The following is a 21845-nucleotide window of genomic DNA, read 5'->3' on the forward strand; positions in this document are numbered from 1 at the left end:
CACGTTGCCTAATGTTGTGTAAATAATTTTGACGAGATGGGACAGGCCGGCCTTGGCAGAACATTGTAATGGCGCAGTTGGATTCAGACTCAAACAAGAAGTTTTCCTTTTCTACTCGCGTTTGAGTCCTTCAGAAATTAAGTCAGGGTTGTGAATTTATTTGTAGTTTTTGTTTTTCAATGTGAAAAAAAGCTGCACAGAGCACAATATTACAATGAGCCAAATACAGTAAGAAATTCTGTTTGAAGGTAAAGGACATTACGGGATTTATCTTATAAATTCAGGGCGTGCAATAAATATAGGTTTCATTTATATATAAAAAGTCAAAACTAATAAATGACTCAATCAAATTGATACATTTAAACATCCGTCAGAACCATCCACAAACAAACTGATCTCCCAATTAACGATTAATAAACATATTATTTTGGCTATACCAGGAATTAGTAAAAGTAATTGTAAAAATCGAGTTGCAAATGATTGGATCTCACTAACGATAAACTGATTAATGAAATCACCCCCCCCCTTAAACTACAGTCATAGTTTTATATGAATCTATATTTAGAATGCTGATAAAAAAAACCGAAGCACAAATTGCCCAGTAAACAGGAAAAGGAGCATTCGTGTCTCCATGGCGATAGCAACGCAAATATTCATATTTCTCGCGGTATGTCTTGTCGCCGCTCGCTTCATATACCTGGACCGTAAAACGAGGGATCGGCAAGCCTCAATTATTTCATTAATCTGGACAGAGCCTTCGTGATTACCTATGAGTCGGCCGTCGTGCCCAATAAATATGATTCTCCAAGACGAGGGGACAATAAACGCGGCAGGAGCGTCAAACGATAGAGCGGTTCTTGTGCAAATGTTTACCCTTAATTCGTTCTGACACTGTGACAAGTTCAACGCTCTTCTCCACTGATGTTACAATTACTCTGAAAAAGTTGAGACAATTTTTTTTCAGCATGAGTGTTTTTTTTGTTCCATTGGATGAATTTCTCGTGACGTCAATATGAACGAAAGCACGTTTCGGCAAGTCTTCGTCTGGTAGACGGAGATGAGGCAAAGGAGTTTTAAATGTCAAGGTTGGATGCCGCACTGCTGTAGGGATACCTCGGAATCCTGAGAAAGTGCATGGAACTATTTTCTTTTTGAACGCACTGATGCCATCTGATACGAGTCCACCTGAGTGAATTGTCTGCTGTCGCGGATGCGCTTTATCTTCATACATATTCAGAGTATCAAAAAAGCGGCGCGTCACTCTGCAAATAAAATTGACTCTTTGGCATGTATTAAGCCAACGATAATCCAACATGTTTTCAACACCAAACACAGAGTGACGACAGAGAGAGACATTTGCGCTTCGACACACACTTTTCAAACAATAATTCTGTAAAACAGTCGTGATTGAAGGAACACGTCCCAGTAAAACATAGAAAAGACAACATTAAAAATAATTCATGTGCTTTATGGTCGCAGAAGCAGCCCAGAATAAAACGTATTTTCAGAGGTTTAAAAACAAAATCCAACAAGCTTTATCCGTTTAATTAAAACATACAAATAGAAAATTCTTGAGAACAATAACAAATGCGTTGAACAGCACGGGAGAGCATCTTTAAGAGTTTACAGTAGGAATTTAATAAGCCATCAGACTTCAAGAAGATTGTTTATAGATTGAGGACAAGACATCATGGGAGAGATGCTCTCATGACCCGGCCTACATCCGAGTACCGGAAAGTCAGCGTCGCTATTGTAGAATAGGCAAAGATCGTATAGCGCCGCACGCAGTATAGTCAAGTGGCTTAGATCCAATGTTTGACAAGATCTTGACCGACTGGTTCAAAGCATCAAACTTGGCAGATAGTTTCTTATAGTCCTAGAGAAGAAATTTAGAAGGGGTGACACCTGAAATTCTTTTGTGATGGGTGCCTTATTTGCACAAATCGTAAATAGCTGCCATATATTTATTCCCATATTTTGGTATTTTTTAAAATGTATATATACATGTATATATACCAAAATATGGGAATAAATATATTACACGGCAGCTATTTACGATTTATGCAAATAAGGCACCCTTTCCAAAATAATTTCAGGTGTCACACCTTCTAAATATCTTCTCTGGGGCTATACGAAGTCTCTGCCAAGTTTGGTGGTTTGGACCACTGGATAGCGGATATGCATACAACATTCACACAGTAGACTTTACATATTGACCAATTCGCCCCCGGTCTCACGAAGATGGCCGCGTATAATACGAACGTTCTACGCGTAAATACGCGCGCGTTGTATCAACAGTTGACGCGTATTTTGTTCACGTACACATATTATGATGTTCTAAAAGGGACACATTTCCGTAGTGATTATTATTTCAAAACGCCGAAAAAGTGATATTTGCGGCATTTTAGTAACCACGACGTTAGAAAAACTGTAGTTAACCTTGGTCAGTGGTGGTGGTCAAAATATAAGTCAAGTGAACCGCGACGTTACAGAAGAAATCATGCTGTCTATAAAAACGGCAACTTGTCCTTTGTAGATCACATGCCGGTCTCACCAATATGGCGTCAAATTCATTCATTGTGCGGCTCTTTATTAGCTATCCAGTCTTTATAATAGAGATCAGTGGTTTGGACCAGTCGGTCACGATTCCAACCATAAACCACCTCACTATAAGTAGCTGGCAAGCCTTCCAAGCTGTGATGGACGGCAAAAACTGTGAGAAAAACGGGGAGTAAACACCCACTGCTGGGTCGGCTCGATTATGACAACCGTACACGGCACAATAAGTGACCATTAAAGGGAAAATACAACATTTGCAAACATCAAAAAATAAAACTACCAAATCGTTTTGAAATACCTTGCTGGACTGTTAGTGAATGACAGTGTAAAGCATCCTGTAAAATCATAGCACCTGGTATACCGTCATTTTCAAGAAAAGTCGTATTTTGGTATCAAATTTCCAATGCTGGTCGGCCGACCAGCGTTGGGAAAAAAAACTGTTTTTTTTTTCAAATACTGGCCCCCATTGGCCATCGCACTTGTTTGTAATCGATTACACACCTATGAACGGGTACAAGCCAGCTAAACTGGTTCCCTGACCTTACAATTCCCAAATGTATGTAAACTGCTCTGTTTCTTCTTAAATGGAGTCAGGGAACCAGACTACAGGAAAATGATTGTTTTTCTTGGTTTTTATAGCATTTTCGAACCCAAAACCTCAAAAAAATTCAGTGTAACTATATTTGCTATATATTTCCAACCCCCCAATTCCATCCATTTCTGAAAATTACAGCAAAAGCAAATGATGTATATTCCCTTTAAGCCATATTTTGATAAAGAATTCGCAGTTAGTTTACATGAAAATGAGTCCTACTGCCTAGTTTACAGCGTACGACGTGGTTGCTAACTAAACTTTTGCCTACTGCAATGGTGGCCGATCGCGGTGATGTAAGGTCATGCAAAAGTTTGACGTCATACAATCGGAACATATAGGGGTAAAAGGCAACATGTGAACTAGTAAAGTTACTCTTATACAGGGAGGCATCTTGCTCAATATCATATGCCCCAGAATGTCAAACATAATACAAGGATGCGGCTAGGGGATGAAAAAAAGTAAAACATTAACAAGAAGATTGACAGAAAATAAGCACCAGGAAGACACACAATACTCTTTAGGAAAACACCCGTCCTCTGTTCTTATTGTTCGATGCCGGCAATTTCCGGTGTTACATCTTCGGAATCTCGTCAGATGATAACTCCGCGCTCCAAGTAAATGATTCCGCTTAATATAAGCTTATCATCCGGGCAGAATATTTTTGGCAGAGTAAACAGAATGCACCGCGTGACGAGGCAAATGCTGTCTAGAATTTCAAGGGAATCACTTGCATCTTGGAGAGGAGGGATGAACCGCACTTGGCGGGCTGGCGTATATAATAAAAGGTCACGTATCGGGACGAAAGCCCAGAGAGCGCAGCCATTAACCAAGTATCCAATGTCGGAGTCTACGCTATTATTTGTGGAAGGACGCACTCGAGGCAGGTTCCAGTTAGTCGATAAAATCGTTTACTTCCTACAATCGTCTTCATCCTCGGACAGCAAGAGATGAGAGAACACAAGAAGGCTTTGTCATTTGATAGCGGGAAATTCAACATGAGGGGGGGGGGGTTGGTGAGGGGGAGAGATAAATTTCGAACGAAGCGATGGGGATAAACCAATTGATTAATTACTGTGTTCTGACTCTGGGTGGTTTATGAAATGCAACACCAAAGTTGGTAAGGTAGACAAGGAAGCATTTCATATCGTTGACTTTAACGTTTTATGGTGACTTGCAAACTAAATTGAACTGGCCGTTTCGACACTGTCTCCCCTGGGCACGGTTTCGAGTTTCATGACGGGACAGACACCTTTACTCATTCTGTTCTTCGAACACCTTTACAAACCCGGGATGACGAGTAAATTAATAGTAATACGAGGGACATTGTGTCGGATACAATTGAATATGGTGTTAACAAGATCGTCGTAACTAATTGAGTTTCAGTCTTGGAAAAAGCGGAGCTTGAGTTTTCGTTGGGCCTGGACATTTTGACTTTCAATAACTTTCGGTCATGCCCGAAGCACGTCAATACGTGTAGTTTTATATATCAGCACAGGTGTGGAAAATTAAATTCATACCTATAGTCATCAAGATCAATTTAATCTCCCTTTTGGATCCATTCAAACGGGGAAGCGAAATTTCTTCCCACCGTTCGTTCCTCTTCTGCCGTAAATACGAGTTCCATATAAAATGGATTATGGACATGATTATCGGAGCATAGCATTGTTAGCAAGAATGCCTTTTCTTCAAGTTTGGCACTCTTTAGAATCCAGCACAACCAAACAAAAAGGGGAACAGCCTGCTCTTAAAATGGTTAACAACAAAGTAAAAGATTACAAAAGTTGTTTACGATTGTCCAACAATATTTTTGGTTTCACAGTCTGGATTTCGTTGGATTTCGCTAGAAGGTCGCTACTATAGAGAAATGGCTTATGCCCAATATTATACTTCAGTGGTATGTGTTCAATAAGCATACAGCCTATAATATTCCTGGATTATATCTGATTCGGGCATGGTTGAAGAAAGAAATCCAGCAGTCCTATTTCTTTACATTTGTGAACTAGAAAGCATTTGTGAACTAGAAAGCAGTCTGTCTTTATAAAGCACGTCACTTTTTTCACATTGCCAAACCGGTCAAACACCTTTAGCTAGGCTGCGTGTATAAAACGTCGTATGATTGTTGGCCCCAGGGGACCTATAATGTCCTCTCTTTTTTGTACATATCTGACTGACTGACTGACTGACTCCCCGACTGACTGACTCCCCGACTGTCACTTGTGAATTATACTGGTTGTAGACTTAAGTGCAGAGAGCTTGGCAGCGCTTTAGTATTATAGGATTACCCCATGAAGCGTCCGTATCATGATTTTTCTTAGGAACACATTTTGTGAACTTTCTACTCTTCATAAATCATGCATGAAACTATCTGACATTCCTTTTGTGGTTGATTTTGTTGAACAGTGCACTTATTGTTTGAACGTTTGAAATTGTGCAAGCTTTTCCGGACACCTGAGGGCGTTGTTGCTGTGATGTCATTTGAAGGAAGACGCTGTTCAGTTAGGAGTTTCCTGTTCACAATGTGAACCCAACATTGCTCATTAAAACATTTGTGAGAATTTTGCTCATTGGCTTATTACCATGTACCGACACAACATCGAATCACCAAAGAAAAGAAAATTTACAACAGCATCGTAGTTAAAATGCTGGCAACTTGTGGTGCTGAAATAGCTGTATTATGTACCATAAATGTTTCTGCCTGAAATGACATCACACTTTTGCTCATGAATATGGAAATCTTTATTAACATAACAACCAAAATACCCTTGTAAATGGCAAAACGGAAATTGAAAATAAGATTCAACGGGGTACAAAGGTACATTTCCAAGGATTGCGTTTAAAAAAATTTACATTACATGGGCCCTTTAACGTAAAACATGCACTGAAAAATTGCCTGGGTTAATTTTACCAAAGAAAGGGTGAAAACTGGAACTACCCAATCTTGGGTTGTTCTATAACCAATTGTTTGGGTTAGAATTTCTGCTAAATGTAACCAAAACTTGTGGTCATTAAAGACCAAATTTAATTTGTTCTTGTATGACTACAAGTTTTGGTTGAATTTAGCAAAAATTATAACCCAAACAATTGGTTATAGAACAACCCAAGTTTGGGTAGTTCCAGTTTTCACCCTTTCTTTGGTAAAATTAACCCAGGCAATTTTTCAGTGTGGGCTAAATCTGACCTATTGTGTAGACCAAATACATGTAAAGTCTTCTCGTGAATAACCACTTTGATTCAACTGAATAGAATTTTGTGCACTCTGGGACCAGCTCTACTAGGCTTTCCTTATCTTGAATTCGTCAGTAATCTTGAGGCGATAGGTCTGCCGTATAAGTTTATAATATATACACGCTCTCATCAAAGCTTGCAGAAAATGCCCGCCAAATTGAGAAAACTTCATAATTCACTGTTTCAGCAATATTTCATATCGTATCGTTGGTCGGCAACACTGTGAGACGGATATCCAACAATTTCGGTGCTCATATAGGACTATTTTTTCGCTTGGTTGACTAGCAACCTTAATGGGCGTGACAAGACTGAAAGCCATTTATAATCAACTCGATTGGGGTTCCTTCTTCATAAAAAAAAAACCCACACCGAAAGAATTAATATTGAGTTGTGGTACAACCCTATCAAATAACCATAACCATTGGATCATCGCGCGCCCGATAGTAAATGTGCGTCATGGTCATTAAGACACCACGAGTGACCGGGGTTTTATTTACAATTTTTGGGTCGTCCTGGTTTTTCCGAGGACCGGGGAATTCGAAGGGTGTTTGCGTTGGTGTGATTTGGAGATGGTAGGCTACAGGGCACATATTCGTGTTTGGGAGTTATAGGGTCAAGACCGGAAGAGCAAAGGCTAGGAAACTAATGATAATTTTCGACAATCATGAAGGTTTATGCGGAGATAAATTAGACCGTCGTGGATGAGAATTGGTTTTGTCAACTGAGGAGCGAACTAGTAACGAAGTCAAAGTGTGATACAGCACAATCAAAGAAATGTCCAAGTTGAATATTATTTTCTAAAGTAAAGAAAATGATACAAAACCAAGCTTATAAAGAAACAAGTATAGGCCTAATGAATCCGGATAAGTCTTATTTAATGTATAATTAATTTAGGCGAATTGCAGCGTTAATGGCTCATACGTATTGTGAATGATTCCACAGATCTCAACCAGCAAGTGTAGCTCGGGTAATTTGGGAAGCCCATTTTCTCTTTTTCTTGCAGAAATACAAGTCGCAGACCCCGGCACTCAAAACTCAACCGACCGTTAAGTGCAATGAGATATCTTAATTCCGGATCGCTGAGCTTAAAACAGAGAAAGGGTAACATAAGGGGAGAGTCGAGCCATCTGATGACTCAAACAGGGGGCGGAGGGGGGGGGGAGTTCTCGATTACCCTTTCCTTGCTAGCCTTGTTGATGAAGGGCTACATTGCTGCTCGCGAGAGAGCGAAACTCGGTGGGGCATTGTAAGTTTTTCAAGATTGCAATCAGGCCAGGAATCCCTTGCAAATGACGTGGGTATATACGCATGCAAGTTGTCTTAAAGCTGTTGTGTGCGATAAAAGGCGGTGGGTGGAGTGCATGGTTGTATGATTGGGTTTGTTTTCCGTAAGCCAACAGTAATTTACATTCAGCATCGACGTTTAGATCCAGAGCTTTATACTCAAAGACAAGATTCTGATGTTATCAGAGAATAATCAACCCTCCTCTATAACCTATTGTTCAAGTCGATTTACTCCATGAGCAGTTTGCAGCAGTCTTCCATGCCTTACCCAAACGGTGTAGTATTTCGAGCGCGAAAATTGTGTGTATATAAATTAGATTTCATCCTTCAAAGAATATTATATGTTACTATAGGCCTATAGCCTAACATATATTTTGATACAGACGCAACAATCAACGTGTCTTGTCTTTTTGATACTTTGTAATTATTGAAATAAATCGTTTCGCGTGCCCACGTCCTTACACCGTGTGTGGACTGCAGTCTCCCGACGACAGGCAATTAACGTTGAGTTTGTTTATATGCAGAGCCTCACAAACTCACAAACGAGTTAATTGATACATGCATGTGACCGTAAACTTCATCATGCTGCTCCCCTCAACATGCAGACCTTCATGATATTAGGATGCGTTTAATACATACAACATACAAACTAATTTTTAGTAAGTAATGATTAGCTTACAATAAATAAACTAGAGGGGAGGTACCTTGATAACGGTGGAATCCGGATCTCGAGTGATCTGGTGAGACGGTTCAGAAGTCACGAGGAGGTGTGTTTGAATAATGGAGCTTGATCTTGAACCGCGACATCCGAGACCAGGAGTTGGGTGTGGTGAATTGCGGGGCTTGGAGCAGACCGGGACAGACGATTGACCGATAGGCCACAACCAACGGGCGTGGCTCTGACGGGAACTGCACCAAGAAGTAGCGGTCAGGGAATGGCCAAGCTGGTGGTGAAAATCGAATCGGGAAAGATTTCGACATCACACCCAACCATAAAAGACCAGGGATGATAAAAGTCCGGCAATAAAACAAGTTCCCTGATCAGAACTGTCTCCACACATGGTACAACCTCTTAGTTCAGAGTTATGTGAGAGAAGTTTAGTGAAAATGATCCAGAAATGGCGGTATGTGTGTTCACCATGTGTGACTGCATACTGTGTACACTATGGAGGACGCCTACAAGACACCCTTTTGTCCAATTTCACACAGAGCCTTCTCCAAATAAGTCTTTTCAACAGGTTGTGCATTCTAAACACGAGTGGGGAAATTGTTTCTCGACTTTTTTCTTCCACTCCTGGCCTTTTATGGTGGGGTATCTTCCAAACAGGCGGAACGGCAGCTAGCTCGACGGACCACACCCCAGGAAACTGGAATTCAGAATCTTAACGAGGGCAGAAATTCCAACGTTCATTTCACTGGTCAGGAATGTGGCTCAGTACCTCGGCGAGAATCCTCCCGTTGGAGAACAAAGGTTCGTGGCAACAAAAGCGGGACTAAAGCAGTTGAATTAAGAAGTCATATCAGTTGAAATCAAGGTATTGATTGTATAAATTTGTCTATAAAAAACAACGTATGAGTATAATTAATGTTTTTTTTGTCGAAATAATGTCGGTTGCAAATTAGTCAACCAACTATCAACCCAAACACCACACTAAAAGTCAGGCTACGAAAACTGTCTGTACTTTTCAACTGTGAAACGGAATTCACCTACGGGACCAAACAAATTGTGCAGATGTTTTTTCCGATTTTGAGCACTTTTGTTGCTTCAAACGAAAACAACTGCACAACGACAAATGATATACTCTACCTTTAAACGAAAAATAAATTAAAATGCACAAAAAAGCAAATGAACCTGCGTACCTTTTGAGACATACATGTAGGACCTTAACATACCGAATTATTATCGAAAAGCTCACTTGGATTAAAAAGATCGTACTGTGAAATTATTCTGTCTGGTTTGCTGTCATTTAGAAGAAATAAAAAATGTAGGTGATTTTCAGCGATCAGTCATGATTGACTAATTTTTGGAAATAAAAGAGTGTTATAGACGAAATCGAGTATCGTGATCAAAAGGTTAATTTGTGCATGTTTTTTCACTGTTTGTATCCACTGTAAACTTAAACAGGTTAGGTTTTGATCGTTCCACTTTGGATATTGAGTGGTGTTATTATTGGAAAGGAACAAAATGCATGAAAAACAAATGATCCTTATATGCATTTAATAACAGAGTTCTAGCTAGTTCATTTTTTTGAGTTGTTGTTTTGGGTAGGCGATAATAGTCGCCTGGTGGGCAGTTACGGGGCGTTGAAGGATGAGGCTATACAGATTGAGACGACAGACCTGCTTCGCTGGTCGAGAGAAGAGGGCGGATGAAACGCTCTAAGCGGTCAACGGCAGCACTCGATCGCGGTAATCAAGTAAATTGGCTGCCACCATCTCGTCATTCGTCCGTGTCTGTTATCGGTTAAATACCCACGGGTCATCGGCTTGGGCAGACTAATCACTGCTCGTTGTTTTTTCCGCCGGAGGTTGTATTATGAGCAATCTACTGACGCTCCGATGCACAAAGGCATATCATTTATTTTCTGTACAGGTGTTGTTAACTTGTTAGACTTTTGTCTCACTCTAGACAGTGAAAGAGGGATTTTGGCTTATTTAATTCTTTACAAGGGATCAAGGAAAAGTTTACTAAAATGGTTGAAATGATTTTTTTTCGAGTGTGGAACGAAATGTTTTTATTTTACCCGTTTGTAGAGTGAGATCATTATCTCCATAGCAACGGTTTTACTGACTGGCAACACTAGTAGATACGGGGGCCACAGATGGCCATGCTACACCCCAAGAGGTCGTTATACAGAGGTGGATCAGGGTTTGGCTCAAGTGAGAGAGAGGAGGAGAGAGGGGAGAGAGAGCCCCTCTCTAGGGGTGTTAACCGCCAAAAGGGGGCTAAGGAGGCATGTGGTTTTTGTGTCGTGGACTCAAAGGGGGCCACAGAGGGCCAAGGCCAGGGCTGATCCAGAACACTAATTTTTTTGGGGGGGGGGGGCAAAAAATTGTTAGGTAATTTTGGTCCCCCAAAAAGTGGGGGTCCAAAATATTACGGCGTGGGGTTTGGGGCCCGCTGAAGGGCCCCGAATTTTTGTTTGATTCTAGATGCTCTGTGGTGCGATCAGAGGCAATTATACTGACTACTTTAGCCACATTTTTTGGAGGAAAAGATGGTGGTGTACAAAGTGCCTGCCTTTCTTGCGACGTCACTTAAAGAAAATTGGGTTCTCTTTTTGGGGGAGGGGGAATGGCCCCGTTGCCCCCCCCCCCCATCCGTCCTTGCAGGGGGTCATGCCCCGCCCCATACAGGCCTCAACAGGGGTGGATCCACGTGTGGCTCAAGAGGGGAGGGTTTCGTTGTCAACTTAGAGGCGGGGTTTAGCAGGCATGTGATATTTATTGTCAGTGCCTTTTATGCCGCCCAAGGGGGGTGGGAACAGTAAACCGCCTCACCCCCCCCCCCCGGTAGATCTGCCACTGCGGAATTGAATTGAAACTATATCTAGCTATACTTTTCTTTGGCATTATGCCACTCCTGATGAGACTGATTTAACCAAGTGTGAACTTGAAGTTTCTAGACAATTCTTAATTTGGTCAGTTTTCGCATAACTGTTGTAATGATGGGTCTGCAGTGGGTACTGACGGCCGCCTTTCTTGTGTATCAAGGTAGAGCTGAAAGCACGCACATAAAGTGCACGCATCTATTTTGGTATGAGTCATCAAGGTTGATTCGCTGTAAATTGGTTCATAAACCCAACTTGTGCCCAGTGTTTTCATATTAATGTTTGCGCGTAAAATGAATCGGAAGCCTCAACCTGCGAACTGCGGTTATGTGGTTTGGGTAACTTTAGTTACGATCACGTATCTCCCATTATGAATGAAGTAGGACAAAGGATGCGCTACCAACTCGCGCTACCGTGTATTGCATGGCGCATTGTATAAACGGAAATGTTACGGAAACATATCGCACGGGGTTGTTTGAATTTCATCAGAAAAACGAAAACGTCACTCGAAAACAAAATCAGTAGCCTGAGGCCTATAGCTTCCACGGCTTATCAACGAATCATTTCATCTTGCTGCTACGGATGAAACAACGTCGATATTAAAAGTTGGGTGGTTTTTTTTTTCATACCAAAACAAACACCGTCACCCTGCCTGCTGCGATGTTATTTTCATGTACTCCTGTCGCGTCGTGATGGATGGACCACCAGTCTGATCATAATTATCTGGAGGAAATTACTCGCCCAATGGCAATGCACTTTTAAGAGGTGAACAAAATGAAACAATGAGAGTCATTTCTTCAAACCAAACATTGCTCAGATCGGAGCGTTCGGTGCAGCAAAAGAGTTCTACTCTACAGGCATTCTTTCGTGGATTTTAATGCTTGATCGTACGTGCAATATTAACTCCACGATTCCGATTAAATGGTTGTTGGATGTCTAGGCATGGAGATAGGATCTCTATAGTCTAGTTGAACATTAGCCCATCGGAGACGTTTCGAGACAATAATTAGTACCGTTTTAATGGTAAATCTCATGATCATTAAGTGCATTGTATTGTCAGAGGGTTCGTTTCATTACTTGCGTCCCCAAGGCTGAATTACAACATAGATTATTATAAGCAAACGTTTCATCTATTTTCGAAACCATAATCTTCCATTATGTGTTCTGTAATATTTTGTAACATCCCCCCCCCCAAAAAAACCCTGCTATATAGTTCTATTATTATATTTGTTGTACCAAACCCATGCAACCACTGAAATAGCCGAGTCTCTTGTAAGATGTCCAGCTGATGCAAGGGAACTCATCCATATTTTTTTTTACCGACGGCCAAGGCTCATTCTGCGGCAAGTGATTGAGTTGCCGAACATAACATATTATGTAAAAATAGAACCAGTCAAAAACAATAGGCATAATGACATCAGCAATGTTCTGTGCTATAGCTCCGTGAAATTAACCCATGCCGATAACGACTGTGCATTCGGCTCCGTGCACAAGTACCCCCTCAACGGTAAGAACGGGAGGGTTTGGGGAGACCACTTGGAGTGACATTCGAACGCAGTGCCGACAACGCCCGACGCTCACGCGAAGACGCTATGGCCTTGTGCACATTCAGAATAAAATGTCTTGCGTATTGTACTTCGCGCTATATACGCGCTCGAACCAGTACCAGTATACGCACACGCGTCCACGGGGGTCTCGAAAGTGTCCTCTATCTCGCACGGGGCCCATCGTAGAGCCTGCTGGCCCACAATAACACGGCTCACCTCCCGTACCTCGAGAAATCCAATTTCGTTACATAAAATACAATAAGGAACACAATCAAGGAGAATTTCCATTTCCATTTTTCCCAAGTAAAATAAAAGTAATACAGTTTCTTCAGTGAGAAGTAATTTTTAAGATCCTAATAAGAACAGATGTAACACGGTGGCGAGCAAGACACGCGGCAATGCTGCACAGCCGTTTTTCCTCACAAAACACCAACCTGCACATAATGAAACGCCTATACGGTCAATGCTACAATAAGAACAGTGCTACCATCTCGTGAAATGCGCACATTTCAAGGTTCAGACGATAACGCTTCGATATCTTATGGAAAATGGGATGTAATGGTTTCAATAGGGAATCTGATAACTTGAATATTTTCCCTGAAAATATACCTGAACGATGACTTGTATAAGACATACAAAAAACAGTTTTGGGGGGTTAATATTGAAACAAAAAAGACCAATATTAGGCATTACATTATATTCCTCATTTCCGTTAAGACGTTATTTCGTATATTTCACTCCCGAGTCAGAAGGTTTAACTAATTTTGATCAATATTTAAATCTTCGCCCATTTAGAAAGCGAGAAAAAATCTTAGGATGTCGGATGATACCCTAAGCGTTATTATGCTCGATTGGTTTTCCTTTTTGATTTAAAAAAAAAACAAAAAAACAAGGGGCAATTTTTTCCTCGGGCCAAAAGACGATTCAATCTGTTTAGCCAGACCCAAACGCGGCACTTACTGACCAACCATGCAATGCAGCAAAGCCGCTTCTGGGAAGAATCTCACGGGACGAAATTCTAGTATTTACGGGAAGTTTCTTGGGAGCGTGCGGGGCGTGCGAACACGAATCTAGGAGGCTGGCTTCGTCTGCTATACCGGCCAGCTGCGCGTGGGGAGCCAGGTGGCTCGGGTCCCAGAACACATTTTGTGAATCAAGAAAACGTCGACAAGGCCATCGGTGAAGTGGAAGGTGTATGAGGCACGCTGAATTCCTGTAGGGATAGTTTGTTTGGAAACGAGAAAAGTGGGAGATGAATTTGAAATCAATTTGTTTCATTTAGAGCCGGTCCTTTTTTTTCTGCGACAATCTTTTACAAAGTATGTTAAGTGGTTTGTCTATGAACCGTTCCATAGCATTGTTCCGAGGCGGTGATTGAATTGCAATAAAGTGTTTTAACATGGTTGTACCTTTTCAACAGTGCTTTTCTGGAGCACTTGAATAAAAGAACTGATTCGTTCAAGTGTAATGCAATGTAATGCGATCCTTGAAAATGCACCTTTGTGTCCCATTTAACCTTATTTACAATTTTCGTGTTGCCACTTTCAAGGGTATTTTGGTGCCTTTTTTGTTTTCTGTTAATACCAATTTCCATATTCATGAGCAAAACTGTGATCTTTCTGGGCAGAAACCTCAATGTTACAGCAATTTTAGCACCAAAAGTTGCCAGAATTTTGGATATCTCGCTGTCGTAAATTTTCTTTGGTGATTTGTTGTTGTGTCAAAACACGGCAGTAAAGCCAATGAGCAAACTTTTCTCGCAAAATAATGTTTTCAATGAGCAACTTTTGGGTTCACAACTTGAACAGATAAGCCCTAAACTGAACAGTGTCTTCTTGAAATGACGTCACATCAACAGCGGCCTCAGTTGTCCGGAAAAGCATGGACATTTTTTAATGTTTAAAGAAGTGCACTTTTCAATAAACTTAACAAAATGGGATATCCAATAGTTTTCATACATTTAAGAGTAGAAAGGTGCACGAAATGAGTTTCTAAGAAAAAAGCATCGCACGGACCATATAACACTCGCCTCAATTTTAATACAAGAACCTTTAAAATATTAAAGGTTTATGACGTCTTTTACTGACGCAACATCATCACACTTGTGAACCTCATTTTGAGTCATGTGATCTATTTAAGCTTTGAACCCGTTTTTACGTCACTTCATCCAGCAAAATCAACCTGCTTCAAAAACTGTCATACGGTAATACGTCACGAAGTGCGATTAACGATGACCTAATTTCACGTGTGTAACTTCGTGGTGACAAAATGATTTATGAATTAAAAAAGAAACCTTGCCATTCCCACCGATTCAATTTTCTCCACCATTCAGGCCCCCGAGGATCGGTGATGTCTCTCCGAGGCACCGGCGTGGTTTTGTCTTTCTACTGTTTAGGTATCTATATTCGTTGAGTGATTGACAGGGTTGTAATGCAATTGCAGGGCCCGTCTGGCGTCTCGGTGGATGGTCCTCGGGTGTTAGAGTGATCGATGATGGTCCCATCCATTTTAGCCCTCCGATTCGGGCGTATCGATTCCCCTCCAGGTTTTTTTAACGCTCCTTCTATGACGTACATGTCACAGGGCGGTTTGTAATCGAGTGTACCACGCTGAATCATGGGTCGAGAGGACAGTGGTTCACAATTACTTTGAGACCAAACCTTACGATGCCAAAGGTTGCTTGACATCAACCATACCAACGCGGCCCTCCTTATGTCTATGACCCATTTCTCGGGGAGTGGCATAGGGAGTGGGAGGGGGGGATAGAGAGGGGGGAGACTTGGGAAGGGGGCTTTTAAATGCTTCATAAATCTTCGCTGTTTGGTTTCAACAATGCACACGGAATATCACAAGGAGCTAATTGAACTTGGAAGCTCTTCAACGGCAACGATATTAAACGGCAACGAAGGATGTAAAGGGTAGGGACTTGTAACAAATAATTAAAAACTAAAACTAAAAGGTTTCATAAAATTGGAAAAGTTCAAACAGCAATAACAAACGGTAGTCCAACGGAGATGATCCTCGTACGTATGTCATAAAACCATGACTACTCTCCAAATTCCCCAGAGTGAAAATTCACTCTTTCGAGTGAAGATTCAATCACACAGTCGGAAACTAGGGACTAGACGTTTAAGAGTGAAATTCCTTCAATCGTAAAGATCGAGTTTTCACTCGAGCCTCATCTGAGGTGGTTCTTTTTTTTCAGACTATTTCAATTGAAAATGAGAGTGAGTTTTCACTCTAAAACATTCCACTCTCAATTTCACTCTTTGGAATTTACAGAGTAGTATAAACCACAGGCAGGAAAAAAAAAAAGGAACAGATTTTCAAAGTCCTAGGTTAAGAACTTATACATGAAATCGCAAACAGATAACATGAAAACCTCCCCAAATTATCATTGTTTTTGGTAAACGTATCGTTTAGCCCTTACTTTGTAAACGTGCTTTAGTGCTAAACATGTTTAAAGTATTGATGGATAGGTATGTGTAGCAACTGTCACTGATGTTTAGGAATTTGCATGACTAGTAATGTTTGGCTTCTAAACATGTTTACAAGTGATAGTTAGAGTGTGTTTCATTGCTAAACACAATTTTCGGAGTGTACTTAATGTTACGGTCAGATAGACATTTTTTTTCTCAAACCGGACTAACTGAGTGCGACATTTCCTTAGAAAATCGCTTTGTACCATTATAAGATGTGCACATTGTACCTTAAAAGGCAATAAGTGCAATGCTCTTCACGCAAAATGTTTCACGGCTAGGCTAATGATGACGAAACATGGCAGATCTATACTAGGGCATTCCGGCGCACACTTTCGCTGCCGGCACACTACACAAAAACACAAAATTCACCAGGACAGCGGTAAATAGATCGATGTTCAATTACACGCATTTTACGAGAGAACAATTCGTTATTACTTTTGCCTCTTTTGGAAGGGTGCCGCTCGAGTGGCAGTCGGTGCGAGGCAGGACTTCAGATGTGATATACCGCCTATCATCAGTCAGTCAGGTGTAAGCCCTTCGCGCGTCATACACACCGATATTCGATAACTGGCCCTTAATGAGTGTACGCACTAATAACCGTAAGCGGTGATATACAACAGGGACCCCGGCTTCGAAAAGGAAGGAATTCCGAGTCGGGTTTCATCTGTGCGCTGATGTTAAAAGGATGGCGGTTTTTTTTTTGCCTTGTTTTTCCAAAACTTCGATATCGCGTGTCTCAAGAAGGCGGTGCGATCACAACTTGAGTTAATTGTCAACTCGAAATGGTGTCAGCCGAAAGGTTAAAAGATGCCTCATTTTCGCACAATCACCGTTGGATTGGTGAAAAATTTGATGAAATGAGATCAGGTGAATGATTTGTGAAGGAATGAAATAATGGCATAAAATAATGCGCGTTCGTCTGTTCGTTCCTGGTAATAAACATCTATTTATTTATTTCACTCTTATTTTTTAACTGGGTAATCTACCGCTCTCCCATGGGGCCCACTAAAGAGAAGACAATGTCAAGAAATCATAGTTTGAGGTGTGGTAAGAAAACCCCAGAAGAATATTCTGGGGAAAACCCCCGGAATCTGGTAGGGCCTGGAAACCCAATCCACATATTGGCCCAGGCGGGATTCGAAACCCGGGTCATAGCGGTGGAAGGCGAGGAAGTACCGCTACACCAACCTGACTCCTCATCAGTGACTGAGTTGGTTTGTTAACAAACAAGTTTGATTAATTGATGACAATCGATATGTCTGAAAGATTGCTTTATTATTAACTGCTCATTTATTGACCGATCAATCCATCGCTTTATATCAAATTATTGATTACAATCAGGTATCAAATCTTCAGTAAACCACACTTTAGTTATGAAGGCATTCTGTAGATAATGACAAATTCAAAACTAGATTTCATTGTAACAAAATTTTCAACTTTAACTTCAAATTCATCAAATGTCATGGTACCTTATTTTTGAAAAGGGGGAAAAAAGTATTCTTTTCATAATTATTAACAATAAAACCATCTAACCATAAACCAGAGCAACTCAAATTACAAGTCAAACATTATTTGCTACAAACTGTTTGCCATGAAGAGCATAAAATAAAAATCAGGTTGATTAACATGAAATGAAGTGCCAACAATTGTACAAAAGCCTCAAAAATTGAAAATTCATAATGGTCAACATTTATGTACACTGCCTTTTTAAATTGATAAATCTGAAGTATAACAATTTGAAACACATTAGCAATAAAATCAACAGTAAGTTTTGTAGACATCAATAATCTTACAGTGATTTTTAATAACAGAAAAACATTTGAGACGTGATTAATAGAGTCCTTTAAAGTAATTTTGTAAGTAGGAATACATTGCTAATCAGCTAGTTCTATATTTCTGTAGTTGTTCTTAATTGGTGGAAATTAATTTGATTACTGAACAAATTTGAACAAACTGAGCATTTTTTTGTATGAATTTTCTTTCTATTGTCTATCTTGAGTCACCATAAACTTCTTCTCTTTGTGGATGATTTGCGAGTGTCATTTTCCACAAAATCAGGGGAAATAAATCAAACAGATATTGAGTGTTGAGCTCAAAAGTAGAGGGCGGTCTTACATGCCAACTACACTGAACCAACCTTAAAAAAAAACCCATTACATTATTCAAACCATTACCGAAATTGATAAGTGAAATATCTGAACAACAACAGCTTCAAGGCAACGGGGAGTGCAGGAACAGTAAGTTGGAAATTTCCATAAAGTTTTGTTTTTACATGAACAGCAAGTACACAAGCTGAAGTCAACTTTTAATCTACATTTTCTTATCTGCTTAATGTACATGTTCTTCTCTTAATTCTAAAAAAGGAACCTTGACCCTAAGAGGACTGACATCTCTTTTCTAAGGAAACTGGGATGGAATTTTGAAAATAATATTGATAGGTCTGCAAGTATACAAACCATTACGTGAACTTCAGACATTTTTATGCTAAACAAAGACATTTAGCAATTTTTTTTTTGTTCACAGCAACACATGGCGTTGTTTTAATCAAAATTAATAATTACCTATTAGGTCTATAACATACACTTCAGTCCCCAAAATGTGAATTGTATTTTGGGGTAATTTTTTTTTTTCAAGAGAAATGATTTATGTACAATGATACAACTTTACTTGTAATACAAATGGGCATATTTTAAGTTTGTGAAGAAATTTGCAGTATTCATTTAACCGAGGCTGTTCTCTTCAGAGCTTTCAGCAGAGCATACTCACGAATGACAGTTCTGACAAGCTTTCTTTGATCATCAAAGAGAATCTCATTATCTTCCTCAGACTTCTGTAGCAGCCTCTCAACACGCTCCTCTATCCGAGTCATAGCTAATGTTGGCACAAACACAGGCTGCCGGTTCCTAAGACACCTCGACTGTCGCAAGACAACGTACCTCCTGACTTGCATCTTGCGGTGTGTCCTCTGGACGAGAAGGCGGCTTTTAAGAGTGCGGACGTACCTCGTGAGGCAACCGCTGTGAACAAAGTGAGACAGGATCTTGTGGAATCGAGCTGACTTGTACGTCTGTAGGATGACGACAGTGAAAGTCAGTAGCCCGATGAACCCGACAAAGGTGACAAGCATAATCAAAAAGACAGGTAGTGTCTTCTGTTGGTTGGCTTCTATGGATAGCCCTCCCAGATAGAAATTGATGAGACCCACAGCACTCCCGGGTAAACTATGAAAGCTCTTAATGTGTCCGCTATACAGGGCCCATCCAGAGAACACAAAAGCCATCACCGTGGCTACAAATACTGGCAAGGACTTTAAAACCTGCAGGAAGGATGCTTCGCAGGCTTGGAGAATGAGCGCCATCCGCTCGTTGCAATGCAGCTGAAACAACACTTTCATCATGGCTGTGAAGACCACTAGGGCACTTGACAAAGAAGCGTAGCACGTTACACTCTGGGAGTCAATAAATGCTCCGAAGGAAGGGTTGGTGACTGTTGCTGCACCGGAGACCATCCACTGATAAGCTAAGATGGCGACGGCTACTGCGGCGGTGATGAAATTGAGCAAGCCCACAAGATGTCTGAGAGAGGTGTAGTAGGTCCTACCCCATCTAAGCATACAGTGAGCTTCCGTAAACATCATGCTATAAACAGCTACGCCTAAAAGTCCAATACAAGCAATATACACCGTGCCAGCCCAGCCTGAATCCCCTCCGACACCGACTACTCCAACAAGAACCACTGGCTCCTGATATCCGGTTGGCAGAACCTCGGCGACAAGTCTCACAACGCTTGTCAGATTAAGCTGGGCATTGAAGAGAAGAAACTCCACAAATATTGCTCGGGTGTATCCGTCGATCCACTCCTCGGCTTCTAGAGTTTGGATCATCTGGACTGCTTCTGCATAGCCTCCCGCCAACTCAGCGGCATAGCCTCCTCCATGATAGGTCGCATACTTACCTGTAAAGGGAGCATTCTGCAGCTCCTCTTGGTTGTAGAAGCGATATCCTGCCGGCTGGAGGGCAGGAGAGACGTCGTTGTCAGTAGGTTGCCATGAGCTGAGGTACTGAGCTGTGTCCTCAATGTCTGATGTGTAAGAGGAGCTACATGGAGTTGATGAGCTCAGTGGGACGTCTCCAGAGATGGTGTCTCGACATGCGTCTGGGTAAAGGGATGGATTGGGAAACAAAAGCCTCAGTTTAGGGCATTACTTATTGTCAATGACTCAGTCAGTCACTAAATCTGTAAGTCACTTACTCAGTCAATCACAGGCATGGGCGTCGCGAGGGGGGGGGGGCAAGGGGGGGGCAAGGGGGGGGCAAAGCAAAAAAAAAAAAAAAAAAAAAAAAAAAAAGGAAGAAAAAGAACAGAAAAGAAAAGAAAAGAAAAAGAGGCGCGAAGACAAAGTGGTGTAAATTTAATGAGTTGGGAGGGGGGCAAAATGTCCCTGCCCCCCTCTAAAACTGATAAATCGAGAATGTGTTGAGAAATACAAGCATTTTTTTGCAAATTTGTTTTTTGCCCCCCTCTAGAAAAAATTCTGGCGACGCCCATGCCATGATCACAGGATAATAAGCTGGCTTTTTTCCAGCAAGCAGGACTATGTAAAAACACAACTTGAAATTAACATTAACCTCTTCTCAGGTCTACTTCGACAAAACAACAGTTGAACTTTTTATTATTACCCTAGTATTTCAATTTCTCAGGTCTCAGGCATGCAACTGGGAAGTCACAAAAAAAGAGGAAATTCAAATCTTTCCCAGACTTTGTACAGCGTTTTTCTATTTTCAATGGCACACATTGGAAGTGAAAAAAGAGGAAATCAGCTGATCCGAGGAAAAGTTGCATGCCTGAGGTCTATTAATTCTATTAAAAGATATGATGGACAGAAATAAAAGACATTTTTTAAAAAAAAAATAATAATAACGGCAAGTTATAACATGCCGGGTATCCGCCAAAAATGACGCTCATGGTGCAATACAATAATAAGATCAAATCAGAAAATTCAGATCCACTTTAAACTTTGCCTCTGATGTATTTTTTATTGTCTAGCATGGTTTATGATCAACATACTCTGTGCACAAGTACCCCTATCTCAGATACAATGAGACACTTAGTCGGGTCCTGAACGCATTACAACTGCACGCCTTGTGTTTATGCAAAGATACTTTTGTGTGCATCTTCTTTGCACAATAATGCACACAAACAAGTGCTTGAATGCATTGTGCCCATTCCCGTTGTACTCTCAAGAGTTGTCAAGAAGTCACTGTGCCGTCTGCTACAGCGTGCAACTTGAAGAGCCTATAATGGCACTTGATCATACCTGCCAGTGTTCTGTTCACCCTCAGCTGTCGGAGCTGGGGAGTGCCAAGCAGCTTCAGATGTTCGTGGTTCCTCTCCGCATTCATGACAGGTTCAAGACCAGGAAGGAGTGTCTCCCGGGCCCACTGCCAGAACTGATCTGCCTTGTGCACCTGAAAACAGCAAATGAAGTCCAGTAAACGGTACGTCTGGTTCAAGTTATTGTGGCTTAAGCGACTTCGGCTGCTCCATTCAAATCTCTTGACTAAGGCTATTGTCTGAGCCTTTGATAATTGCAGCTACATTG

General features: G+C 41.1%; 2 protein-coding genes across 2 annotated transcripts in view; both read right to left on the bottom strand.

Moving 5' to 3' along the window:
* The window catches only part of LOC119729767, a 44642-nt gene extending 35792 nt beyond the window's left edge, over positions 1 to 8850 (bottom strand). Inside the window, exon 1 of the mRNA XM_038202507.1 lies at positions 8368 to 8850. The gene's annotated coding sequence lies outside the window, so the exon portion shown is untranslated. The remainder of the gene's footprint in view (positions 1 to 8367) is intronic.
* An 8649-nt stretch (positions 8851 to 17499) lies between these two features.
* The window catches only part of LOC119729839 (polycystin-1-like), a 41042-nt gene continuing 36696 nt past the window's right edge, over positions 17500 to 21845 (bottom strand). The window contains exons 27-28 of the mRNA XM_038202632.1: positions 21561 to 21711; positions 17500 to 20398 (exon numbers count right to left, since the gene is read on the bottom strand). Coding sequence (XP_038058560.1) covers positions 18960 to 20398; positions 21561 to 21711 — 1590 coding nt within the window. The 3' untranslated portion in view covers positions 17500 to 18959. The remainder of the gene's footprint in view (positions 20399 to 21560; positions 21712 to 21845) is intronic.

This window comes from Patiria miniata, unplaced genomic scaffold (assembly GCF_015706575.1).
Source record: "Patiria miniata isolate m_02_andy unplaced genomic scaffold, ASM1570657v1 HiC_scaffold_21, whole genome shotgun sequence".
NCBI lineage: Eukaryota > Metazoa > Echinodermata > Asteroidea > Valvatida > Asterinidae > Patiria > Patiria miniata.